The following is a 27,876-nucleotide window of genomic DNA, read 5'->3' on the forward strand; positions in this document are numbered from 1 at the left end:
AACATCTGTCCACTTTCAAACGACGTTTAATTTATTTCAAGACTTCTCCACTATCACGGAGCCTCCAGACTAAAAAACCCCTTGCCTCACCGCCACCATCGCTCCGAGCCACGTTTGCCGAACCTCCCCGGGCCCCTCAGTGCTCTATTCAAAGAGCAGTTTATTTTCATCTCATTCAAAGCTCAGCATCCAAAGAGGACACGGAGCCCTCACTGCATTCGTGAGCGTAACATCCCTCTCTCTTTCTCACCTCCATCTTACACAGGGCACTGGTATCAATGTGCTGTACGGTGGTGACTTCATTTCAAAACCAAAACATTTGCCGAGTCCGGGGGAGTTCACCCTCATTTTCGCAATTTCTGCAGTGCTGTATGGTTGGTTATTGATTACTTGGGTTTTGTGTATTTGATTTCACCTCTTTTAGTTCAGCGTTACTCTTCTCTTCTGGGAGTCTCATGCTATTAGTTTCAGATCATTTCTCCCATTTATCAAAATAATTTTGAATTGTAATTCAGTTCTCTGTACTCTTTGCATCTCTTCCCAGCTTGGTGCCCTGGACATATATTATAACTGTACTCCCTGTTCCATCATGCTGCATTAATGAATATATTGCAAGGAACCTGATCGCACACACAAAAAAAATCTGCATTTGAAGTTATTTCCCAGACTGGCAGCTACCACCAATACCTCCTGTCCTCCAGGACAACCTCACCCTCTAGCATGGTCTCAACACCATCTCTTAGATCACTCTTGACTACTTCAAGTCCCATTACTTTAACTACCAAGGCGTTCCCTCATTAGTCTGCTTTCTCCTATTCTGACTTTAAAGACCATATTTCCTCTATATATTTATTACATGATTTGATACACTTTTTCCCAATATTTGAAAGGCTGATGACGCATCCGTGTTATTCCTGCCTTATCAGCAGCGGTCTGCCTGCGATTGCAGTTTCTCCCTGCATAACTCTTGTTAGCGGCTGCGCACGCTGCCACGGTGCGCGGCAGCCAACACAGGCAGATCTCATTTTCTTTTGATGACACTGCATTGTCAGTGGATAACCCTTCCTTTTTATTTTTCCCCTCTAGTGAGCCTTAATTAGGAGAACAAAGTTGTTAAAACCCTTGTCTTGCCCTTCCCTTTTTGCTGCAGACAAAGTCTTGGCGGACTCCGAGTTGGGTTTGTTAAACAGCTCAGCAAAGCTGACAGATTGACGTTCATTAAACATGAAAACTTTATTTCACAATATCCCTAAATTACGTTTCAAAAGAAAACTGACACTTGCTTAAGGCATAAAGTGTGGCTCTTCGGGGTTTTTCCCTACTTCTGCCTTTTTCCTATGAAGACTTAAAGTATTATTCTTTTTATTATTGTAATGTAAAACCCTCTTTCTTGCATCTCAAATTAAAAGAGGGAAAGCTCGCTATGTGCCTTGGATAATGATTCAGCTATTGATCCAGCAGATGCTTTATTAGATTATTTTGAGACAGCCGAATGTAATTTAATACCTATTTATTTTTTATTCCTATGCCAGCCCAAGATACAATCTTTTCTGCATGAAATTAGTACTTTCTCCTTTCAACCTCGAAGAAAGATTACACAATGCTCCTTTCTTGGATTAGCTCGGGGAACTTTTCCAACAAAACATTGATCTTGAGGGTCCTTGATAGTCTTTTCATACTTTAAAGCCAAAACCTCAGCTGGGATCAGTGGGTTCTAGGCTTTTCTTTCTTACTACGCATTAATGTAAGAACTACTGATGCCAGGTGGAAGGGGAAGAGACTCCAGGTGAGGAAAATAGAGACAAAAAGGAAAAATGAGGAGTTCCACACAGACAGAGAGAAGGAAAAGGAACGCCATTCCTTTTACATAGTTACCTGTGACCTACAGGACTGCACGATGGTGCACCAGACAGCAAGAGAGCGCACGAGTATTTAGGTCAAAATTCAGGTGTGCTTTTGTAAGACTGAGCCCAGCTACTCTACGTGCAGCTATTGCTGGGACACACCATCGTGCTGTTCACATCTCCCACGAGCTGCCTCGGCAGCCAGGAACCGCGAGCTTTTCTGTAGAGTTGCTTATTGCCAGGTCGCCCCGCCTGCAGTGGGGTCAGGTGGGGAAAAGCGCAGTAGCCCAAAGCCGTGGATGGGAGGGAGGGAGGGGAGAGGGACTGCCAGCAGCTTGGTGGGCTTGCGTCTAACACATTTAAAAAAGCCCCAGCTTTAATAAAGATCATCAGGAATTGTGTAGGGACCTCACAAGAGCAGAAGAATGAGGAACGATTTGTACAAGGCACGTTGCCATGACCATCCAGCAGAGCAGAACAAGGAACGGCTCATCGATCAGCAGTAGCCATAGCAGGGGGAAAATTTAGGGTCCCCTCCTGTGGTTCTGAAACTGTCCGAATCAAGTTGCCGGGGGAGTTTGTGATAAGGCACTGGCAGTCAAAACTGCTCCCCTTAATGAAAGCTTCCTCAAACTCCTGGACTCCAGATACGAGGTTGGGGGTGATTTCCCTCCTTTATTTCTCCCTTTGGACCTTGGAAAAGGAGGAAGGGAAAACAGCAGGGGGGATCTTTAGAGGGGAAAATCACTTTCTCTGCAACAAACAAAAAGTTAAATATCACTCATAATGGTCCTATAACTAAATGCTGGTTGTTCTCATGTCACTGGAAGCCCCATGAACCTAAGACTGAAAGCAGCACACTCTCCTGCCAGTCCACACTGTCTGAATGAACCTTCCAGCAGCAGCACCGCCTTGCCCTTTGCCTGGTTTCTGCAGCCCCTTACGGGAACACCGAGGCTGTGAACGCCTGGGGAGGGACCCCCCTGCCACCACTGCACACACCGCATTTCATCCCTCCTGTCCATTACCAGACCTTTCTCTCGTGGTTTTTTTGATTTAACTGCAACAAACACACAGGGGATCAAACCCATGCTGGCTCTGAACCGACCAAAACCACCAAGCATCATGAGACAGAGCAGAGCAGGCGGACCCAAGTGGGACTGGGGGCTTTGATTTCCCTTCTGCCTCCCCTCCCGGAGGCGTGCTGAGCTCTGACTGCGCTGTAACTCCTTGCTTAAACAGGCAGCAGCGAGAAGGAGATGCTGACCTTCACACCGAACATCACGAGCTAAGCAGGGAGCAAGCTCTCTCAGCACAGACATGCCTTCAAAATTGAACCCTGGCTTCAAGCAGCACAAAAACGCGTGTCCTAATTGTACCTCGTACTGCACGTTATGAGTGTCATCTGGACAGCTTGTTCTGGTGTTAATAAGCCATTTGTCCATCTGGTGCTGGTACAGCTGACAGACATTCTCAATAGTATTTTAAAAGTGAAAATTTTTAACTCTATAAATACATAGATAATGTCTGAAAAGAAATTCCACCAAAAAAAAAATCAACTCCAAAGCACTGTTGATGAACATGGATGTGCCTGGAGCCAAACGGGACTCTCTAAATCCTCACATGCCTGCACTGATCCCAGGGAAGTGCTTATTTGCAAGCAGTTTTAACTGGGAGGAATCAACAAGATTCATCTTGTTTTGTTTGCGCAACAAGTGCTGACCACTTCTTACCTCCCCACAGCACCAGGGCTCTGTCCTGGCAGCCAGCTGGTATTTCAAGGGATGAGAGCTCAAATTAAGGTAATCAGACAGCAGTGCCCAAAGCAGCTTCTGGCCCTTTCTGTGGTACAAGAGCAAGCTATGGCTCATACACGTGGGGCCGCATCGGCGAGGGATGCTGCAGACAGATCAGCAGCCGGGAGAATTTGGAGACAGTTTTGTACTAGCAGCTGGGGGAGGTTTTACTCCTACAAATCAAACTCGCTGCAGAAAGTCCAGAAAAATCAGATTTCAGAGGCCAGGAGTCATGAGTCCAACTCCGTACCCCTGTCAGTAGAAAACTGTTCCCTGCAGAGCATTTTTCTGGCGCAGCCTGGCTCAGGCACGAAGACGGCGGTAGGTTTCCCTTTCCCAGGGCACCACAGTGTAAAATGACAGAGTCTCAATTTAAAACAAAATATCTACACTGCAGCCGAAGCCAGCCTTCCTGGAGAGCAGTAATTGGAAACACTCGGTTCTGTGCAAAGTTATAGTGGCTGGTGATTCTAAGCAGTTGAGTTTCAGGGATGTATTACAGAAAACTGATATTCTTGCAACACAATGTCCTAAAGGGAGAACCTTCACACCACCCTTTGCCAAGAGGAAGTAATCAGGGAAGGGTTTTTCCTTTTGTCCTGCCTCTTACTGTTCTAGAGAGCAAGGATAGAAAATCCTCATTAACCAAGGGAAACTTATGAAACAACAGAAGAAAGTGGGGCACACACGATATATTTTCTGGACAGAGCAGGAGTCTTTTACTGATAAACAAACAGGATGAAATTGCTAGTTACAGCCTGGAGCTAGCAGGGCTTCTATTAGCAGTATCATGCTGGAGTCTGAGCACCTGTTCTCAATAGGAGAAAATGTTCCCTCTCCGAAGGACAGACTAGAATTAGCACGGCTGCAAGCTTTTATGAGACCAGAGCACCTCTCCAGTCATTAGACCAGACTTATTAAAACTGCTTTGAACCTGTTCTCCTTGTACCGACCCGGCTTCTTCCCCAGCCTGGCACATTTGCCTTTGCAGGGCGCTTTTGTTTCAATTTTACAGCCCGTTTCATAGCTTGAATTCCTAGAGATCCTTTCAGAACTAGAATATACCACAATAAAATATTGCAACAGGAGACACCACAGCAGTCTGCTCTTGCACTGCCCTGTGTGACCGCAGGCAGGCATTCGTTCCTTCCGTATGACTTTCCTCCCTCCCAGTCACAGTCAAACTCTGCAGGTCTGAGAGGCTTTTCAATGCCACGCCGAGCACGTGTGGAAATGCAGAACGCTCTGTCTGAGGAACAGCATTGATACGGTTTCTTGCTTAGACCCCCAACTGCATGACTCTCAGGTCTGACCAGGCACGCACTCGTCAAGGTCTCTTTTCTACGAAAAGCCTTAAACTGAACTCAACAAAAAAGCAAAGCTACATTTAATATTCTGCAGGGAAAGGAAGAAACTGCTGAAACATGAAGCCTCTTGATGTATTTGTGTGTACTTTTAAGAACTAGAAAGCAATGCACGGACAATCCCAACACACTTCACGCTGCTCCTGGGTACAGCAGGATACTCTATGACCTTGGCATAAACAAGCAGTGACCAGTACTTGACTAAAGGACGGACAATTATGGCAAAGCGCCTGGCTGTCAGACTATTCCAGTGAACTGGCAACATTTTCTTTCCCCTAATGGTCACAAGAACATTTGTTCCTGAAGGTTTTCAGAATGATCTGGCAGGTAAAGCATCAGACTGGAGCCAAGAGGAGGAGCTCTGTAAATGGGTTTTTAACTTACCTGCTGCGACCTCCAGACATTTGCTGTGTCTCATACTCTTTCTTTTATCAATACTTGATATTCACTTTTCAGAGTCCAGACTCCCATGCAACAGAATGACCTGTCAGCACTCTCAGAACAAGTTAGCAGGAACAAGACGACTGACTAGAAACTTTGGAGTTAAATAGGTGTTTTTACTTTCCAAGTGTGATAGCGCCAGACTTGCAACTCAAGCGAACAGCAGAATATACAGAGGGTATTAAATACAGAGAAACTCAAGCACCTGAAAATTACCAGCCAACACTGTACAGCCAGAGAATTCTTCTTACAAGGTTTAACCCCTGCACAAAGGTTAACACCACACTGAAAAATGCATTTTGGTCAACAAGAATATAGTTACACAGGTCAACAATTACCGACACAGGCTGTGCATTTAAACCTGGCCAGCACCTCTCTCTCTACCTCTCAGAGGAAAGCCTCTCACTGTATACCACCCAGATAAAAAGGGAGCATTAATGTGCCAACTTAAATATGTATTTAATAACTTAGCAGAAATTTGAGACAAGGCTGTTTAATGTTTGAATAAGCTCCAAATCCGTGTCAAGAGAGATACTAACAGAACTCCCACAAGATATTCATGACCTACAACTCACTGAAATAATTTAACACATGTAGAAGAAGAACAGTTAAGGTAGGGCTAAAAGCTGTACATTCCACTTGAAGCTCAGACATTACTACCAGTATTTCCAGTACTCTCATTCCTCCTTTCACTACTACCCATTGATGCGGTAATTCACATGGATTTCAGGTTTGATGTCGCACACTAGCGACAACAGCTGGGAGAGGACGACCTCACGGTTCTTCTGGAAGTTCTGCTGGATCACGCTCATCTTTTCCTGGGTCTCTTTCTCAACTTCAGTGGTGCAGCTGCCATGAGATCCCAGTGCCTACAAATAGCAAGGGAAAGAGAAAGCTCACACACAAGTAGCTTGACAAAGAAAACACTACGTCTAAGCTCTGGATTTTGTTATTCTGGACTCGCTCACTGCATCTCAACCACTAATCTTTGCTGGGGGAAGAACTGCACTAAAAAAAAAATAGTACTGTTGGAGTCTCTGCTTGGATTTCCCACTAAACTTGCCCAAGTCTGCATTTCATCCACAGCCCATGCCTTTTATCCTCTCTTATTACCCATCAGTTTAGAGCACGGACTTCTAAAGAATGCCTGAAATAAAGGTCCCACCGTACCAGCAGCAGGAACTGGGAACCCCATGGCACTACTGTAGTAGACACCATTAGTAAAGTAACACTCATTATTTAGTTTAAGCACAGTCTTCCCATCCTCCCATTGCTTCTACCCTTGGAGAATCCTTATAAAACTCTCTGCCTTCCTAACAGGACTGTGGGCCATGTGATACACACAGCAAGGAGTCTCTCACACCTTAGTGTCTTTCTTGTCCCATAAGCAAGGGCGGAGAGAGCAAATTCCTATTGTAAGTGCAGGGGAAAGGCACGGAAAAAGTATGCTGAAGGAGACCAGCACTCTGGGACTCAAATTCAAAGAGCTTCTCTCTCTGGAGAAGGATAAATAAAACAGAACCAGCTGACAGGCAGCAAAGTCCACTTTATTAGCCTGGAATTGGCTGGTATCTTATGCCTAGTGAACCAAGCTAGCAGGTGATTGTGAAAAATTAATCTTGCCCTACTGACACAAAGGCTATTATGCAGGAGAACAGAGGAGGTGGCACTGTGCTAACCAGAAGACGGACAGAGGAGAGGGTTGCCAGGTCATTTTCTGAAGTTTTCAGAACCAACAGGACCATACAGGCAGTGGAAACATCCTGACTATGCTACAGCTCTCGGCTGGTGAAGGGCCCCTGTTCAGCACCTTTTGGGAACACCTCCTCTTGCTCAGACGGAAAGGGAAACATACCCCTTGGGACACAGCAAGCAATACTGCTAAGCAGAATGAAGCCTTACACCTGCTTCAGCAGGAGAGCAGCATCTATGAGGCGAGTGGTTTTACCACGTTAGCATCATAAAAAACAGCTTGTCAGGTTTTGGGAGGTGCCACCCATCAGGGCACCAGCCAGTACATGAGCTTATTAAGCTAATTCACTGCCAGTCAATAGTTCTGGCTGTTGAGATGCAATACACCATGTTCTGATTCATTTCCACCGGTTTTTCCACGACACGTGGCTGTGCATCAGAGGAAAGCAGTTAGGTTAGTAGTCCTCTGCAACACGTTTCATCCCGAGGGCTGCTCTCAGGGCAAGTAACCCCAAACGCAAGGCTAAGGGGCTGGGTAGATAACAGTGAATGATCTAGAAAACAAACCGCTGCTTCCTTGGCCTTGAACTCCTTCTCCCTCTGCAGGCGGTACTGCTCAATCTCTGCCTGGGCCTCTTCTTTGGCCTGCTTCAGCCTCCGATTCTTTCCTGTTTCCAGAGAACATACCAAACGAGATAAAGAAGAGGAAGTATCGAGGGTGCGTTTCCCCACATCTCTCCAGCTACCCGGTGCACAGCCATCACTGCAGCATTTGCTACAGCAGCAGCTCCTTCTCCAGGAGGCATCAGCGGGGCACCACACCCCCAGGCAGCCCCCCCGGCTTCGCCAGCCTCAGGAGCACACAGCTGCCCCGTGTGCCACCAAGCCACCGCCGGGCAGCGGAGGCGGAGGGGCTCTCTGAGCCAGCGCAGGCATTGGACAACCTTGGCCTCGCTCATGTGCGTGGGTAACATCCCCGAGTGATCCCAAGGAAAGGGGCGGAAAGACCAAGAAGCCTTAGGCTTGTCTCAGGCAAATTGGGCAACTGAGAGAAAAACCGGCTGCTGCACCAGCTTCCCCGCTTGGGCCTCCCAGCGCAGCCTCCCCTCCGAGGTCATCACCATTAGGGTGAGCTACAACAACCCCTTCTCACAGAGCTGTCGGGGTGGAAGAGCAACACAGGGCGGCTTCATTTAAAAATAAATGAAAAAATAAAATGCTCGAAGCAGGAAGAAACTGTAGAGGCGGGTATCGTCGTAAGCAGAATTTCTCTCGCTTAACAGGAAAAGCTAATTCGGCTCCCTCGGCTCTACAAGATGTCAAACCACCAATATGGAAATACGCTGTTTTCATCAGGAAGAAATCAATAAAACAATTAAAGGCCGGGAAGAGGCCGATACGCGCCGGCCTCCCCCGCCTGAGGGCCCCGCTGCCGGAAGGAGGGGCTCATGGCGGCCCGCCCCGGGAGCGGGTCCCCGAGCCCCGCGCAGGCCCCCCGGCTCCCGGAGCGGGGCTCCCGCCGCCGCCAGGGTGGGCCCGAGGCGGCTCCGGCCCCTTCGCACAGCGGGGCAGCTCCCGGCGGGGCGGGCCACGGCCAGGGCCGCGCTCCCCACCGCCCCGGGCGGCCCCGGCCCGGCCCCACCGGCGGCTCCCGCGGCGGCCGGGCCGGGCCGTACTCACGCTTGCGGGCCTCGGCCACCTTCTCGGCGGCGCGCTTCTCCGCCTGCAGCAGCTGCTGGATGCCCTGAGACTGGCTCGCCATGGCGGCGCCTGCCCTGCCCGGCCCCGCTCCGCGCCGGCGTCACTGCGTCAGGCCAGGCCCCGCCCCCGCCCCGCCCCGCCGCCAGGCCCCGCCCCGGGCCCGCCCCCTCCGCTCCCGGCTCCGCCCCCTCGCGGGATTTTCGCGGCGGGTCCCGGCGGCGGCACCGGACTGCCCTCGCCCCGGTTCCCCAGGGCTTTCTTTGTGTCCCCCCCCCCCCGGCCAGTGAACAGGTTGAAAACCCTGAAGGAAGCCTCCCTTAACATCCCTCAGAAAGGCAACGTGTGGAATTTGTATTTATTTTTTATATTTATCTTTATTTATTTTTGACTTTATTTTGTTTTAGGGGTTGTCCTGTGCAGGGACAGGAATTGGACTCGATGATCCTTGTGGGTCCCTTCCAACTCAGGGCATTCTATGATTTGTTTCATGGTTTTTAATCTCTGGCCTTGCCGTTAGCACCACACTCCCCAATGGGAAGATTTGGTCCCCTCCAGGCTGCAGCATCTCCTCCCGACTGGACGGGGCGTGGGGTCTCACCCCCGAGCACGGAGCCACCAACACACAGGGGAATTTATAATCATCCAGGACCACCTTGTCTAGCGGCTTCCAGGGGAGCCAGGCTCTTCTACTCAAAACACACACACCTACTTCACCTGTAACCCCGCTCCAGCCCAACCCTTGGCCATCACACCCCAGCGATGATTTAAAACCCTGAACGTGGCTCCCCCAACACTTTCAGAGCATAAACTACAATTCTTGCCGAGGACAAAGCATCAGAGCTGTGACAGTGACTCACACCACTGCAGGGAGGAATGGGGGGCTGCTGGTACGCCTGTTTCACCCCACGTGATGGAAGGGACAGGAGACAGTGAATCAAATGCATATTTATAGTGCTGAATAGGAATTATGAGTGTTTGGCAGGGTGACCTTCATCTAGGCCTAGTGATTAACTAAATGGGCTTAGCAGGCCTGTCCATTGAGTGTTATATTTGCTTCAGTACAAGAAAGATGAAAGATGGGGAAAAGAGCTCTGATCATAAATCTGTGTTTTGAAGCAAGCCTGGGTGATCAGGGAGCAGCAGCAGCCGCTGGGTGCAAAGGGGTGAGCAGGCGTCCGCCACGGCACCAGCTGCTCCCATCGGGCACAGGACCGGGCTGGCAGGAGGGAAACCCAGCAAATCTCGTCCTAAGTCATCCATCCCAAACAGGGCAGGTTCGGTCGCGGGGATGCGGCTCTGGTGCTGCGCTGGCTATCGGTGAGCGCAGAAAGGAAAGGACAGAAAAATGCGGGTCCAATTCAAAATACGCACAGCACCTTGCGAGGTGGTGGGGTTCAGCTGGGCCAGATCCAAGCTGTTTTACAAGGAAAATGGCCCAAAAATGGAAGTTGTCTCATCTGGCTCTGAATCTGAGCAGGTCCCTGCCCTCCTTTCACCTCAGACCTCTGCAAAAGCCACCAAATTAATTAAACTCTCCCACTGACGCCTGCAGCCCTGGGATGATGTCTCCACCCCAGTCCCGTCTAGAAGCCCACCGTCCTCATTAGCTGCTGCCATTTTTTCAGGGATCTTTATCTGCTGCTAATTAAAGCACTTGAGACAAACCCACAAATTCCCCCCGCAGCAGGATGCTCTGACGGCGACGTAACACACCGAGTAGGGTCTGCAGCAAAGCGGCTGAGGCAGGCTCAGCTCTCCCCTGAAGTCACAGTGGGCACCAGGCTGTTGTTTTCCTCCTGGCTAATAGCAATTTTCAGACTCGCTGTTTCTGTCTGTTAAGATAAGGATGATAATGACGCCCTTTTCTGCTCCCAGAAATATCCTGGCTATGATCACACTAAGTTTTCAGACAAAGATCCCTCCCAAAGTACAGCTTTGGGTTGACCAAAAACATGTGATGAGTTTTCAGCAATTTCATTTTGATGGTTAACAAATGAGGCAATAATAGTTTGTATTTAAAACAACCTTTTGTTTGGTTCCATTCCTTTTTAGTTTAAGATTGCTCAAAAGCTAATTGAAACCTCATGGCGTGCGTCACGTGAAATACATGTGAATCTAAAAGCTGTTTGATCAACTTTTCAATTCACTTAAAATTTTGAAAAATCACTTCTCACTTGTTGCAAAAAAATGTGTTTCTAATTCTCAGTAAGTTGCTTGTACATCTTTAATTCTATTGGCAATGGATTAATAATTAATTAGCATCACAAGTACTTCTGAACTTGGCTTTTATTCCCCCCAGATTCGCTGCGTGTGAGCTCGTCACTCTCTATTACAGAGAAAGCGGCCATTGCTGAAACTGTTATAGCGTCCTGTTGTTTGTCCGGCGCCGACTTCGTAATACCATAAACCTGACTAACTCTAAATTTCCTGTACATCACGTTCAACAAAGACTAGAGGAAGAACACCTTTAGAAGACTAAAGCTAGTCCTGCTCTCTACCATGGGAAAACTAATGGCTAAACTCTTTCTGGCACGAGACCACTTCCCCTCGTGCGGCTCTGCCTGGGCCGGCAGATAACTCCGAGCATGCGAGTCCTGCCCGCTCTCTGCCTTCCCCCGCCAAGACTCCTCTCTCTGGCTATACATAGAGATACTGAAGCAACATGAAAAGTTTAGTATTTTAGAAATATTATCTCTGTATCTGGAGCCAGGCAGGATCCAAAATGCCCAATGCCTGAGGGAAAAGGAGGAACGCTGGGGCCAGAGGGATGACTCAGGGCTCAGGGCTCACGCGCCAGCTCTTGCAGAAAGGGAGGACCATCCTGCGGAACTTGAAATAAAAATAAATTTTTTAAAAAAAGACATTTTATTTTTCTTTGGCTGTCTCTGCAGGTCACCTTAATGAAAGTGAAATTAAACACATTTCTTATTTTTTCTTTTTTTTTTATTCTCAAAAGCTTTTTTTCCTTGCAAGCATTGAAGTCTGATTTTCATTTTGGAGTGGTGTCTTTCATCTTTCTGCTACACTGGGTCGTAACTCCATGCATGCGTCACAGTGGTTTCTGAAATATCAGATGTTTCTAGAATCAGAAAGGAAAAAAAATACAGATTTCCTTCATCCTTATTTTTCTTTCAGTTTCTAAGCACAGAAAACACATGTCATGTCTTATGATCCTGCAGTCATTAAGGATTCCAAGACATATTTCGTAAGAACGAGATTTTAAACATTGCGTCTGGCTTCTCTCCAGATCGGGTAATTACATTTTTCCTCTCTAAATTCCCCTGCACATTCAATTGGATATGTTACTATTCTCCATTCCCCGACTTAAACTGTTATGCTGTGCAATTATCTACTCTCTTAAAAAGGTTTTGTGCTGAACGTCTGGGAACCAAACTGGTTTCTCTCTTCTGAGGTTTAATTCATTAACACAAATCACTTCGAGGCACTGAGATGATACAGCTGTTGGCTGAAGATAAGTGATCATTGGTTGATTGTTAAAAGACTACCAATGAATAATTATTCATTAGAATTCATAGTTTGGAGGGATATTTTAAATTGATAAACTGAGTGTTAGAAATCTAAGCACAACACAGCAGTAAAATTTACATAGAAAAATCAACTAAGCCTTCAACTGCACAAGCCAGTACCGCTGGGCTGTACCTGACCTACACCAAAAATTTGCCCCAAATATCCCAAAATAAGAAAGAATGTTTAATTTGGAGTTTCTTTCTTATCAAGGACAATTTAAAGCCTGGAGTAACCCAAATGCAGCGATGGAATTACATTAGAAGAATGGACTTACGTTTACGTTGTAAGAATTGATTTTTTTAAAAGCAGTTCAAGAAGCCATACTTCTGCTGCCAGCTCTTATTACCTTTCTTTGGGAAAAGCGTGCTGCTTTGGGATGCTCGTTCCGACTGTTGCCAGGCAGCCTGGGGCTCCCCATGCATTACCCACCGAGCAGGGCTCTCCCCCAGTCACACCTTCATCGCACCAAACTGCTGCAGCTCCTTCTGCCGGGCTCGCGCGTACCAGCCCGGCTGATGAGCGTGTTTCCCCAGCGCTAAACAGCTGCGTTTGGAGCATGAGACCAAGGACCAGGCGGTGGTGGTGCCGCTGGGCCGTGGTACAGCCCTGCTGCAAGGCCCCATCCCCGGTACCTGGCACAAGCCCACCCTTGCCTCACCACCTACAGCAACAAACCAAGGTCTCAGGGTCCTATAAAGCAGGATCTTTTCATAAGAGTCAGGGATGCTGGCAACTCCATTGATGTATTCTTCTGTTGTGACGAAATGTCAGCAGACCTTATTAATTCTCTGTGTACCAAAAGAAATCTCCATTCATATTTCCCTGACATCTCCTGGCGTCCATTCTTAAACAGAGGTCACGCGTCCTTCGCAAGGGATGTGCCTGGAAAGTTGAATCCATTGTTTGACGAGTGACCGAATGCTCCCCATGGGGCTGTTCCCTCCAGGTTACCAGCTGCTGGTGTCCAGTGTCTGTGAAGCCACTGGGGGTCCCAGCATTAAGGAGCACAGCTGTGCTGGCTGTCATGGACTCAGCCGCACCCAGACAGCATACAGGCTGTCTGGACCAGGATTTTTAGATGTGACAGCAAAACAAAGATGTTATACCGTAATAAGTAGCTTCCCCTGTAATAGGAAGCACCAAAGCTTTGACTGCTGAAGGCGGCTACCAGTTCTTCATCAGCTTCTGCAAGAACAAGAGCGTTACTCCTGCTCTACTGGCAAGAAACACACAGTTCAATATTGTTTTCCCTACCATGAAATCTCTCTCTTGGCTCTTCAGTCCAGCTTTCTCTGCCCCAAACCACTGAGTAACTTCATTGTGTACCATGGTACAGCCACTGCTTTCAGGTGGCTGAATTTCAGCAATAGATGAAGTAATCCCTGCATATGTAGATTGCTTGGTGCTTTAAGAGATGTTTGAATAAATGAGACACTGCAGTATAAGACTCATTATCAATATTGCTTGGAAATATCAAAAACATCTGAGGCCTCAGTTTAATTTGGATGCTTATCATAGGCTCTAGAGAAATGGAAAAATGTGGCAATAACGAAACACTGCAGCAGTGATGCCGACCAGCTTCAAGCAGTGGTGGAGAGGTGTTGTATTTCTAAGCCACATGGGAAGATGTTGGTGCTGGGGGATCCTTAACCACTTGTTCATTCAAATAAAAGTGATGCTGGAAAGCATCCAAGTGACAGCATCTGGGGCTCTAGCAAATAACCTGCTTGCCTTGGGGCCTGCGGAGATGTATAGCAGGAGTTGCTGATGTGCAGGTTCCTCGCAGGACTGCTCACATCGGTCAGCTGCAGGACTCCTGCCTGCTAAGGGAAGCAGATTTTTTCCATAAACAGTCAGCGGGGTGAGAGACCAGACCCTTCACTGGAGAAGTTCAACCAAACACTCTGAATTGCCTCGGGAAGGGGAACTTTCCTCACTCTCAGCTCAGCAGAGTTCGGAGCCTGAAGTCAGACAACAAACACCTCCTTAGGTAAGGTTTTTCAGAGGTGTATAAGCACTTCTGCATGCAGATAGCTGCGTAGTGGAACTAATTTGTTTACAACATTCATGGAAATTCTTGGATTTTAATAGCCAATTTCTATATGTAGTCTAAATGCCTTTGAAAATCTGAGCTCTAGATCCCTGTGCTTACTGGCCCCATCCATTCATGTGGGACTATGGGAAAAGGCCAGAAATAAACTGACAGCCAGCACGATCCTGATGGCTCTGCCTAACAAGACCTAAAGGCTGCTCTGGCAATCCTCTGTACCCATTTTTGAGTCAATTATCAAAGGCACAGTTCACTGCAGAATCAAGACTACCCAGTTTACCTGAATTGCCCCCTTGTTCTCTTACTGCTTTTCCCTCCCCAGATCAAAACCCTACTCCATCTCACTTGTTTCCATTGCAGTTTGCCAGACAGCTCTCAGCTGCAGGGGCAAAGAATAAAATCAATCTATTTTTCCACCACCTCATCCATCAGCTTCATGCTTCTCCCAGCATCGAGCCTTCCGTTGCCAAGATGCGTCCTCCAGCAGCTGGCCACTACCGAACCAGCCCAAGGCCATTTGGTTTGCTGTGTCCCAGAGCTGCTAGTGCAGAGGCTGCAGTCATCTGCCTGATGGCATTATGGGCAGCGGAGCAGAGTTTGGGCTCTGTGTAATGAAATTGCAGTTCAATAGGTTTCAGGACATTAATAGTGTGATTAACCTGGAACAACCACGGTAACAAATTGATTATCAAGAACAATAAATCATCTTACATACAGGTAGCCTAGGGCTTTTCACATTGGAAAGCCATGAGTGTTTAGAGGATCATAACACCCTCCAGCACAGAGTGATACTCAGGAAAAGACTGGAAAACACTTGATTAAACTATTCTGGGAATGCAGAAGGCAAAGGGGAAGGCTGTTGGCTTTTACATCTTTAATATTTGGACACAAGTAATGTGACAGCTTTCATCCTAATTTCCTGCCCCTCCCCACCCATCTACTGGCCAGGCCTTTTCAAGGGACTTTGGGACTGACTTTACACAGCCTGGAGCCAAGACAAGGTCTGGCTGCTCTGGGCATGAAGAACACGGGCAGGAGTGTGCCTACTCCAGCACTGAGCGATTCAGAGCCTGCAAGGTGCACTGAGTGACTGAGTGATGGGCTGGGCCCCCACTGCCTCCCGGAGCCCTGAGCTCCCTGGATTTGCTCATGCAGTTTTCTATACACCACCCTTTGAATGCAGACTCTGGGGTGTTGCTAAAAGCCCAACCCAACTGAATCCAGCTTTTTTCCACCAGCAGTAACAAGGGTCCAACAAGGTTCACCATGCTGCAACATTTGAAGGACTTTAAAGCAGAGACCCAAATCTCAGTCAATGTAAGCCACAACTGGAAACTGAATTCTCATTTCCTTTGAGGCACAAGTGAATAACTCCTGTACATGGAATATAAGTCATCTGCTCACATCTCCTGATCCAGAAAGGAAATGTTGAGTGAGCCCAAGAAGGGCCCTGCTCACACACAGGGGGATGAGTTATTGTCTTGCCTTGGTGATTGCACCTTTTGTCCGGAGAGGTTCATTAACCAGCTGCTGTTGCACTGTAACGCACATATCCGCATCCAAGGAGCTGGAGCCACACTCATGTGGCTAAGAGGGAACAATTACGTGCCTCTCAGCTTCTGATGCAGGCTATTTATAACATCAAGGAACATTTCAGGTGATAATTTGCAAATGCTATCCACAGGCGCAGAAACAGCCTCACAGAATCATAGAATCATTAAGGTTGGAAAAGACCTCTAGAATCATCAAGTCCAACCATCAACCCAACACCATGCTTCCTAAACTATGCCCTGAAGTGCCATGTCTACACATCTTTTAAATACCTCCAGGTATACCATACAGGGACTCGCCACCTCTCTGGGCAGCCTGTGCCAGTGTCTGACCACTCCCTCAGTAAAGACATTTTTCCTAATCTCCAACCCAAACCTCCCCTGACGCAGCTTGAGGCCGTTCCCTCTCGCCCTGTCCCTGGTGACTTGGGAGCAGAGACCAGCCCCCCCCTCACTCCAGCCCCTCTCAGGCAGCTGCAGAGAGCGAGAAGGGCTCCCCTCAGCCCCCCCTTCTCCAGGCTAAACCCCCCCAGCCCCCTCAGCCGCCCCCCAGCACACTTGTGCTCCAGACCCTGCCCCAGCCCCGCTGCCCTTCTCTGGACACGCTCCAGCCCCTCCAGGCCCTTCTTGTCCCGAGGGGCCCAAACCTGAGCCCAGCACTTGAGGTGGGGCCTCCCCAGTGCCGAGCACAGGGGCCCCATCCCTGCCCGGCTCCTGCTGGCCACACCAGCGCTGACACAAGCCCGGGGGCTGGTGGCCTCCTTGGCCACCCGGGCACTGCTGGCTCATACTCAGCTGGCTGTCGACCAACATCCATTTGGCTTGAGGTTAGCATCCACAGTCCTCTGCTACACCCAGTCTCCATCCACATGCAGGGAGGCACCAGCAGGGCTTACATTACACCAGTCCCAGAGCAGACCAGGGCTTATTTTGCTTCCAGACATCTCCTAAGTGCTTTTAAGTTTACTTCAACTGTAGTACCTCTGTGGGAGGGTGCTCAGGTGTTGCTGTAGCTCAGAACCCCCCTTTCCATGTCCCTTCCATCAGCTGATCTGCACTGAGAAATAGACCTCTTCATAGGCCTTCTGCCCTGATGGGCTCTCTGGTGCATAAGGAGCTGTGCAGCTGCTCTGTGCAACTTATACCGAGGCTAAGAGTTGAGCAGGAGTCTTCATATAGACAGATGGGACAAGAAGTGCCAACTGCTGCTGGTAATAAGTCAAAGCAAGGCTGGCCATCCAATTCAAATTGCTGAGCCACAGCTCACTGCTTTAATTTGAGAATAATTTACAGCTGGTGACAAAAAAATACATCCAAGTCAAGGAGATCGCTAAAACAATTGGGGATTGAGCCAGGGTAAGTTGGTACCATGTTGTCTGTTGACCTGTATTAATACTGGCATCAGAAAAAAGACAGCCTGTGACCTATCTGGGCTTTGAGACCCATTGGGAACTGCAGCAAGGCTCCCTTGTACCCCGTTCACTACTCCGCTCTTCCCAGGAGACTTTTAGAGACATTGCTGGGCCAGGAGCAATCCAGAAAGAGCTTGGCAGATTGGGTATCTCAAAGCCTGTTGCACATTGCAGTGGTGGTGGAGCCAGGACATGAAAAGACTGAGATGGCAGGTGGGAGAACTTGCCCTCTTCCAGCCTTGGCAGCAATGCTCCCAGAGAGGTGAGGCTCACCTCTGGAAGAAGGACCAATGACTCCTTCCCACAGCACCTTCTAGCAGAACAGCTTCCAGTTCCTTAATAAATGAGCTCCGTTGCCATCCCCAGAGCCACTGAGTCACTGCAGCACCCTTCTCCCAGCAAGGAACTTGCAGGTGAAATGGACAAAATGTCTTGCTGCTTCCTGGACACCTGTGATGGACACCCTGGCCTTGGATCCAGTTCCCCGCCCTTGCCCTGGGAGCCCTTCCCAACAGGCAGGGCTCCCTGCAGCCTCACTTTGCTGCCAGGAACTGAGGCTGGAGGTGGAGTGAAGAGTGATCTGTTATTTTAGGCTGCCAGTGATGAGACACAGGATCCCAAGAGATACATTACAAATTCATCTTGCAGATAATAACATGATATATGAACACAGACAATTACTTAGAGAAGGATGCAATCTGTTAGAGCAACACTGGGCCTTTGGCACAACAGGCAGAATCCTTGTAGCTGCGATGTAGCTCTGTATTCAACCTCAGCCTGATCCAAGCCCCGACAGCATGGATCAACAAAACCTATTGATTTCAGAGGGGTTTCACGGCAATCCTAATGGCTGAGGCAGAACAATGCTCCTATAAAGACTTCTTTGCTTACTTAAGGCTTTAAAAGCATCACTTGGATTCTGCCAGTACCCATGAGCCTGCTCTTTCCCCACGTAAGGCTCTTCTGTTGGATTGATCTTTTCACTCCTTTTGTAATCAATACATCTAGGCTTAGAAAAAAGGTAGTTATGGTGTTCAGTGGCTAGCTCTGATGGCAGTGCTGGAGTACTGCTGTTTGCTTTGTATCCACCTCTGTGAATGAGCAGACCCCAAGGGTTGGCATGAGTGGGAGTTTAAATAGCTTTAAGAGGGTCTCCCACCTAGCCAGAGAGATTCAACAGTATTAGATGCCTGTGATAACTCCACATCATCTTTACAAATAGGTGCTGAAATATTCAAACAATGCAGGTCCAGGCTTTTAAAACCAGCGTCATCCGTAATGCACAAATAAGTGTCACTTAGTAAGAATCCCATTTCTGGGACTCTCAGAATAAAGTTCTTATCTCCTAGTCAAAGATGTGAGAGCCTAAACCCCTTAGGCCTTGCCCATACACCAGACCTGCAGGCTTAACCATGCCCAGATCAACAGCCACTCCTACTAGTACAAATACAGCTGAGACTGTGGCAGTAGCTAGAGCAGAATGAGCAGAGAAGGAAATCTCTAACAGTGGAGGCATCTTTATAGAAGTAAGACTGCATTCACGAAGAATGGTACCTTATATCAGCATCACTAACAACCAGGACAAGCCTCAGGTGATGGACACATGAAACAAGCCCCGAGGTGCAGAACTGGAGCAGCGTGCATCTCAGCAGCTGCCTACTAATGAGGAGGATGTGCCTGGGCATCCAAAGGCAGGCATTAAGAAAAAATAAGAAAGCGCAGTTGATTCATCCAGGGATAAATCTGCCACTCCTGGTGTGCAGATCCATCATTTTTAGACTCACACTACATCTGCCCACATATTTGCAGCATTTTGAAATAGTGACAGCTTAATTTGCCACGTGTTAATCCACAGTCTGAGTGACATCTGTGTACAAGCAAAGTCTGAAACTCCAGCACTTTGTACCTTGCCAAAAATCAGCCTTTGCAGCCTTTTCCTTCCGTGCTTAGTAACATTTATGCCCCAGACACAGTATTGGTGAGTCACCGGTGTGACAAGGCAGAAGTCTTAGTGAGGTAAGGCCACACCAATACTTGTGTTATCAGGCAAGGATGGATGGTTGAGTTATCCACATCTGTATTAGTGGGAGCTTCTGGTGGAGTTATGTAGCAAAGCATCACAATCAAGTGGAGGTCGAACATACATAAAAATAAAAATTCTTCCCAGATCATTCACATCTTCATTGCATTAAATAAGGACCAATCCTCCACTAGGACCTTTGGGTGCTGCTGCGGTTTTCACAGGCAAAGCTATTTACTTCTGGTACTTGGCTGCATCTCTTACATATTAATTCTCATATAAGACTTCCATGGATCCATTTTTGTGTGGAAAGAAAACACTCATTAGCATCTAACACTGCTAGAATTGACATCCTTTAGGCCTAACTGTGCAAACTGCACATACTGCTTCCCTTCTGATTCCTACAGTGCACCAAACATCCAGCTGATCTACACAGCCGCCATCCTTCAATCCCCACACTCCCCGCATTTCTGGGGAGCAACAGACAGTAGATAACAGTGGGCAAACCCCTGCTTTCTCAGGTACACACTTTGTAATTCAGCGATTCAGCCCGGGCAGTAAATTAGCTCCACGCTGCCAGTTCTTCACCGCAGAGCCGTACCCCAGGTCTAAGTGAGCCTTGAGTGGTGCAGGAGCCTTGAAGTCCCTCCTAGTGCTAAACAGAAGCAGAGCCCATCAATATCTTGTGCTGTACAGCCTCCACCTCTTTATATCCAAATCACATTGATTTCACGACCCACCTCTTGATGTAGCCTGAAGTAGTCCCCCTGGAGCAGTATATATCCTGCTGTGCTACTTGCTAGGTTGGTTGTTCTGCCCAACATAAAATACAAGAAAGTGAATTTGCAATAAAAAGATAAAAACATGAGGAGTGTCTCTTCTCATTCTGCTCCTGGGTAAGGCTCTGGCAGAGACCCAACTCCAGCTCCATTTCAGCCAGCCCAGCAAGGGGGATTAGATCAAAGTTTTGCTTGTTCCTACCACAGACGCCCTGTCCAGCTCTAGGAAACCTGGTCTTGCTGCTGTTATTGGTACTGAAAAATACGCTCGTGATGGGTGAAACCACCCCTTCAGTTCTGGCCCAAGTTTAGCGGTGCAGGAGGCCTAAATCCTGAGATGTTGCTCAAGAGGAATGCAGTGTTTCTGTCTACAGTGCTCCAGCAGATAAGGGTCAAAGTGACAGGCACACACTATCTGCTACACCCACACCTGGAACTTTATTTAATAATGGACAACCTGAACTCCCTGGTGATCCTCATTTCAGGTGGAGGCAATGCTTTGGCCTAGAAGGGGGGTTAACTCCCAATCGCGTTTGTTTTCTGCGTGACTTCCACCATTTTTAGTAAAGACGTTTTTTATCAAACCCAAACATTTCATATAGATATAAAATTTATATATACACATAAATCCTTTTCCACCTCTCTAATTTAGAGACTGCATGTACTTTGGGGCTGATACTGAATGAATTGCATCCAGCTAAGTGAGATACCTTATGCAGTCAGCTACATATTTAATTATGAAATGCTCAGACATTCCTGCTTAAATCCCTTTCCCATGAATGATGAGTAGTATTTAAATAAGCATTTTCTAAAACATTTTATCCACTTCAGTTAAAAACTAACATTTATAGAGCAAGGCAGATATGCTATAGACCAAAAGAAAATAACAGTCCCCCCCTTCTGGATTGCTAGTGACTTTCTGCAGAAACTAACACATAATCATTGTTAAACTGGAATAAGTACTATTGATTGTTGCCTCTAATAGAGGATATGATTTTAAAGAACTTGCAGCATTAGACTGTTCAAGATCATTGTATTTATTGATTGAGACTACAAAGACTGTAATCACATGTGAAAACAAAAGGTTATTCATCATATGTTGGCTGTTCAAAAGGAGCATCCAATATTGCCTAAATAAAATAAAATAAGTGCAACTGCTGCAGTGGAAAGACTTTGTCACCACCCCATGACTACAAACTGGAGTGGTGAAAGTCCATGTCCTGCTCCAGGCATTAACCTCCAGACAAAGCTAGCTTCTGGCCTCTTCTGGGAAAACAAGAGGCCAGCAGAAGCGAAACCCCATGGCTCACGCGCAACACCTCGCCACTAGAAACAAGAGGGCATAGAGCATCTGTCTTCTGCCCGGAGAGACACGCAACAAAGCGGCGATCTCAGCTAACAGGTACCGCTTCATCCCAAGAGAAAAGGCCCAGAGTTTCTCCTTCAAAACCGAATCTGGCTGCAGGCAAACACTGAGAATACGGACTTCATGGAAGGGAACTATATATTCAGCATTAGGACAGGAAGGAAGCTTGTGGAGCAAGACCTCATATTTCTGTGCACTGTTAGCTTGCCTCTTCTTGTCTAGTAACTACTACTGCTACTCTGCCCAGCCTCCAGAGCCTTTGAGATGACAACACAGTTTATCAAAACCACTTACTACCTTTTGTTGCCATATCACATTGCATACATGACCATAGAAACTGGCCACAGCATCGCAGCTCCCCAGGGTGGGATATTGCTGCTATAGCTTTGAGAGCAACTGCCAGGGAACAGCAAAAGGGGGCTGCTGGGCAAGGGAAGGGGAGCAGGGAGCAAAGAGCAGCATCCTCACCAAGGAGGGTGCAGCGCCACAGTACCTGAACAGCAAGAAGAGAGGAGCTCTAGGTTTGCTACCAATCCATTGATCTCTAAACAAATAGTCAAGAAACTAAAGCCCAAAACCACACACATCATACAACACAACTTGAGTAAGGGGCTGAGCTTAAGTACATCTCCTGAGCCAACAGGGGAAAGCCAGTGAGTGGAGACCCCAGATGGGGCTGCCCAGGGCAATCAGAGCCAGGTGGAGCATGGGGAGAAAGAGCCCCAAAGTGAGGGAGGGCACTCCATCTGCACACTCTTACCCTTTTGCCAGGGTAATTAAGGAGTTACTAAGCAAAATCTGTTCTTAAAGGAACTCCATCCCAGTGCTCCTTGCAATCAGGAATGTCAGCGACCCCTTCTCAGTGACTGTTGCCATCTCTTCTTTCACTACATCCTCTGTCTGTTATTTTCCTTGTCTCTGTTTTCTTCAACTTCACTAAAAATTTCCCACCACAGCCTCATATCCCATGCTTTTACCAAAGAGCACCTACATGATATAATGCCTTCCTGGTGCCTATTAAGTGTCCTACTGAAAGAAGTACTAAATTAGCCTTGCATGTTCCTTGTAAGATCATTAGCTATGTTGATTTTTATGCTATTTTCCACTTAAATCTGGGCTTTAAGGTTTTTTCTCTCGAATTTGTTCTAAAGCATTGCGTACTATGTGCCAAGTAAAAGGCCCTCTTTGCTGTTCTTGTGCCACAATACCGTAGTGCTGGGGATTTCCTCCTGCACTGTCCTGAAGTAACAACTCAGACGTGAGCTTCCACCTGCTGTGGATCACTGTTTATAGCAACACCAAGCACTCAGACTATTGCAACGTTGGGCTTCCTATCTGTGCCTTCAGCAGAAAGAGATGGTAAGAGTCTGGTGCTTGGGGAAAACAGATCCATGGTGCAGGAGGTTGGTAGTTAAGTGTGCAAGACTATGCACAATCCTCATTTTGGAGGCTGTGTCCCTGATCCATAGGACCCAAAATGGGGAAATTATTTGGTTCTTGGAAGGCCAAAGGAAGTTCAATGGTGTTTGTGACGATGGTTTTGACAAAAATAGTCCTCTACAACTTGCTGCTGGCTCAGGAGGACATAGTCACCCATGTTAGAACAAGTCACAGACAACTCTGACAGCGTGAAAGATTTCCGTTTGCCTTTCTGTTTCTGGCATTTCTTGTTATAATCCTTGCAAAGTTCCCCATCTGCAGCAAAATAAATGATAGTTCAGAACTTCCAAGGTTAACAGTGCTAACAGCCTCCTGGCCTATCTGTCTGCGCTTTTATTCGTATCCCAAATGGATCTAATTTACCACTTAAACGCTCTGGTTTGTACCAGGAGAAAAAAAAATGCTGCCTAGATCAATCACTGGGAAATATCTCCTAACACAGTGCTAAAATGCTGCAGAACAGGGCTCATTCTGCAGGGAGCGCAGATCCTGGAGTTGCGGACGCTGCATAACCCAGCCTGCCTGGTGCTATCAAAGCTGCAGCCTCCGCTCCAGCACCGACCCCTCTTGGAGACAAATTAATTTAAATGGTAACTACTTGTGCCAAAACTCAGCAAACTTTCTGTCACTGGGGAGCTTGTTGTTTGAAACTAGTGCGGGGAAGCATATAGTCTCCCTTCCCCGGGGCCGGAGTGGCGTGTCCTGAGCCAGCGAGGCTACAGGTGCTACAAGAAACAAGCAGGAAGGGTGGGAAGCCGAGGTGGCATTGGGCACCCTACCCTTCCGTGTCCCTACTAGCACAGAAAGAGACCTGCAAGCTGCAGACGGGGACCACCCTGTCCGAGATGCCTCTGCAGCTCTGAGAGCTGCTTCTGAGCTAGATGAGCAAAGGGAACAGGAACCCTTTCCACACCTAGCACAGGCCACACAGCAATGGGGCAGTGGCCATCCAGCTGCGCTGACAGCTTATTTCCATGGAATAGTTTGTTCGAAGAGCAGACAGCCCTCAAGACACAGGACCTTCTCCCACAGAAATCCTACGAGGAGAAGCAAGAAGGAGCTCAAGTGGTGGAAGACTTCAACCCCTGATGAGTGTTTATTGGTAGAAGGAGAGCACCTGGGGAAGACAGGCTGGAGGTTATAGGAGGGGAGGGCAGTAGCTAGCCTCTCCTGGTAGAGCTCAGGTAAGAGAGAGGTAGTTGTAGTTGTCTTGGGTTTTGTTGGGTGGAAGAGTTAGTGTTTTGTAGGGAGCTCTGGTTTAGGAATAATATCCTTTCAAAGTAATGAAAAGGTGTAGCTGGTGAAAAGGCACTGTTACGTTCTTAACTTTGCTGCTATCGGGTCTGTACTGGCTTGTGCACAAGGTGTTGGAGTTGGGGAAAAGCAAGCTCCTGAATGACCGCAGCGCCTGAGGAGGTGAGCTTGGGGCAGGCACACCAAGGGGAGGCTGGAGACAGCACGAACCAAGTTTAACACAGACCCTTCTTGGGCTGTGGGAAGATTAAGGGAATGAGAATTCAGTTTGTGAGGGCTGCTGGAGCCCTACTGCAGCAGCGTGGTTGTCTTTACAACCCACCTGCTTGTGCCCAAAGGAAAGGAGGGTGTCAAGCACTGCCTGTCTCTCTCCCTGCCTGTCAGTTGGCAGCTCTCCTCCTTTATCATACTTGCAAGTTTTATTGCCAAGTTTTTATGCAAAGTAGAAAAGCCTCATTAAGTGATGCTGAAAGTACTCCTCTGTTGATGTTAAAATGTGACAACTGTGTAAGTGAGCAAAATGTTCTGGTTGGGTTAACACTTTGTACAGGTACAAAATGACTCTGTAAGCTGCAAAGCAGGGAGAAATCGGGCCTGGAAAGGAAGGGGAGCTTGACTGAATTTTCAAACTGTCAGTCTCAAAGCTGGGCAACAAGCCCAGACATCCTCATTCTAAGTTTAATATCCAGCTACGCATGCCAAACGTCCTCTGACTTCTCTTACAGAGAGCTCCAGAGAGCAAATCCAGAAGGACAGTTATGTCCTGTCTGACTTGCTCAGGTATGTCAGCATTTCTTGTAGTCCATGGATGTGCAGAGCTTGGTTTCGTGAGGCCTTTGAAGTTGCACTGTTGGAATCATTTGGGGTCTGGTCCTCAGGCCAGACCATCAGTCAGTTCTGTTGCAGCCAAAGGTGTGTTTGAGATTTACACCAAGTGAGATTTTCCTATGCTTTCTCAAGGCTTGAAGTCCCTTTGTCCATCACCTCCAGGAGCATCTGACCTATAAAGCATCAGCTCAGAGCAAATCCTTGCAGAAGAGATCTAGGAGCTACGTTCAGACATGGCTAACAGTTGGAGCAACACTAACCATGAGCTGGGAACCCAGGTGGTCTAAAGAGGGCAAGGCACCTCTAGAAGGGATCTAAAGGATCAGGGTACTAAGGGGCTTTGGCTTAGGGCTGCTAGAGAAAACATTAAATGGAGACCACTGTTTGTGTGCCAGCTCCTGCCTCTGTGTGGACTTCAGCACAGAGCTGGGATCCAGAGCAGGGGTTTTTAAAATCAGGTGTTTTGATTTATTCTCCAGAAGAAATGCTCTGCCGATAGTATAGTGGGAGCTGAGAGCTGGGGTGACATGTGCACCTCCAGGGGAGTGCTCCCTTGCTGCGTGCCTACAGAGAGCGAGAGCATCTTGAACTGCTAGCAGCCCCCATGGGGGGTGAACCTGTGAATTCTGATTCTTCAGTTCCAGGTGTTAGGTGAGAAAAAAAAAAGCCCTGAGATGGGGATTCACAAATTAAAGCCACATGAGGCTCTGGGCCTTGCAGTGGTGCTTTTTCTTTGGGGGGAGAGGGGGGGCAGCCGTGGGTGCAGTGTGGCAGGGGTTGTAACACCATTGTGCACAAAAAGCTCTGGGTTCTGCTGCTGAAAGTTAGGACCCCTTCAGCTGCTTTGCCTGGGAAAAGTTTCTCCTGGGCTGGTGCCTGAATGAACCCCAAACCAACACCTCAGAGCAGCTGCTGCCCCCAAAGTGGGGTTGGACCATGATTATATCTTCATATTTTTTTGTAATTTCTTTATTATGAAGGTCCCCAAAGGTTACAGGAATGACGCTTCTGCAGTTGTCTTGCACTAGGAGCAAGGATTTGATTGCTTCTCTTGTGCTTATACCATGTAAAAATTGTTTTCATCTGGCTGCTGATGGTCTGCGGTGGAAAGCAGAGCACAGGATGTATAACTGCAGAATTTGTCAGATAAACCAGTGCTTAAAATATGCCTCCCCACTGCATCCCATTACATCTCTTCTCCCTGTTGCTTGTCTCATTCAGGATACTATTAACTCAATCGCTTTAGTCGTAGCTCTGCTTACAGCACAGCATTAAGTCAAAATAGAGCAACAGCTGCTTGGGATGCAGCAAAATTCATCTCTGCTTTCTATTAGCTGGAGGCCACGGGCCCACACCAGTGAGATGGTAAAAAGCAATTCATATGGGAAAGCTGGAAAATTAAATCTATTGTACCAAAAGGGAAGATTTAGGCCATATGAGAATCCATTTACTCTAGTAGTCCCTGCTGTCATTCCTGATTTCCAGCAAGGACATGATGACAGGGAGATGTTGGCTCGGAGGAGGCAATCTTCATTCCACTGCCCAGGTGAGCAGCTATTCAAAACTTACTATGAATTCACTTATCTTAATATAGCTTAGGCTGAGTGAAGATATTTTTATTCCAGGCCAAATGAGATGGTTTTAATGTCATCTACTAAATTATCTCATGTAATCTAGTTGCTGCCTCCTGCTGAAGCAATGACTAGCTGTGCTTGGGAGAGACAGAATAATTTCCTTACAAATGTCTTCAAAGCAGCATGATAGTGACCTTACTCTGAGACTCATTGCAAAGGTGAGGTGCAGCTTCCAGGAGCAGAAATCCCTTCCCCAGCCCAGGGTAGACTTCAGGAGGCAGAATAGTCCAGGTGAGGGACTGCGATGTTGGGCTGAGACCTGTTACTGGCTCTGCCACTGATCTCTGGAGGGATCATTTCCTCACTTATTTAGCTTTTATTTAGCTCTTAGTAGTTTTTTTTGCAGATGGGAATCTCATTAATAGTATTTAGAGGCAGAAACTGGATGGGGTTGGCAGCTCTAACTCAGGTTCAGGCTGGTAATTCAGGAAATGGTCACTAATTGTGCCCATGGACAGAGGCCAGCTTCTACCTTCAGTGTGTTTGGCTCTTGGTGGCAGAGGGAGAGAGGATGCTGTATTAGGGGCAAGCCTGAGGCCGAGTCTCCTTTTTATCCCCTTCCCAGATGGCAGCATTTCCCTCTTCTCTCAGAGCAAGTCACTGAATCATTCCACGTGCAGTGCGGAGCAGTGACTCCCGCACGCCCTCCATCCACACGTACCTCTGTGGGCAGGTCCTCAGGCTGCTCATGCATCAGTGCTGCAAAGCCCATGGCTGCTTTTTTTGTGTTTTCAGCTGTTATCACAGCACTGTCTGTGTCCTCACAGGAAGCGGCTGGGATAAGGGGCTTGAGCGTGCAGCTGGGTTTGGCATATCTGTGCCACATCTTAGGCTCTGTGGCGGAGCTGGAGCATCCTTGTGCCTGAGTAGCTGTTGCAGTAGTGCAGTGTTCAGGGTGGGTGGTTTGTATCTGCTGGATTAACCACATTTTGGCCCTGTAGCAGCATTGCTGCCTGTTAACGCCAAGTTAAATCGGTGAGGGACAGAGCCCTTCTAACCCCCTTTGCTTCCACAGAGCAAGGTTGCTCTTCAGGTTATGTGAAGCCTGGCTGGCAAGTTGCTGAAAAAAGACTGGGCATGTTTTAAGCCTTTGAAAGTGGCTGTTGGAGAACAGCTTGGGCAGAGCAAACCTTGGTATTCCAGTGCCTCCAAAGAGTTTCAGACTTGGCTTATGCAA

The 27,876-nt window shown here is 47.7% G+C and overlaps 1 protein-coding gene across 1 annotated transcript; it reads right to left on the bottom strand.

Annotated features, from left to right (window-relative positions):
- Nucleotides 1-5,540: 5,540 nt before the first annotated feature.
- On the bottom strand, nucleotides 5,541-8,973 carry ATP6V1G1 (ATPase H+ transporting V1 subunit G1). The gene is made up of 3 exons (XM_064468897.1): nucleotides 8,818-8,973; nucleotides 7,705-7,805; nucleotides 5,541-6,314 (listed from the first exon to the last, which is right to left on the bottom strand). Exons 1-3 carry the CDS (start codon nucleotides 8,897-8,899, stop codon nucleotides 6,141-6,143), a joined length of 357 nt encoding a protein of 118 aa, XP_064324967.1. The 5' UTR covers nucleotides 8,900-8,973; the 3' UTR covers nucleotides 5,541-6,140.
- Between the last annotated feature and the right edge of the window lie 18,903 nt (nucleotides 8,974-27,876).

The sequence above is a fragment of the Phalacrocorax carbo genome, chromosome 18 (genome assembly GCF_963921805.1).
Source record: "Phalacrocorax carbo chromosome 18, bPhaCar2.1, whole genome shotgun sequence".
Lineage (NCBI taxonomy): Eukaryota > Metazoa > Chordata > Aves > Suliformes > Phalacrocoracidae > Phalacrocorax > Phalacrocorax carbo.

Bases quoted from the DNA above. Each gene is read 5' to 3' on its own strand.
- ATP6V1G1 (XM_064468897.1), bottom strand. From the start codon at position 8,899: ATGGCGAGCCAGTCTCAGGGCATCCAGCAGCTGCTGCAGGCGGAGAAG. The intron at 7,806-8,817 runs GTGAGTACGGCC...CTCTGGAAACAG, and splicing joins GGTGGCCGAGGCCCGCAAGC to GAAAGAATCGGAGGCTGAAG. The intron at 6,315-7,704 runs GTTTGTTTTCTA...TGCTATTTGTAG, and splicing joins TCAAGGCCAAGGAAGCAGCG to GCACTGGGATCTCATGGCAG.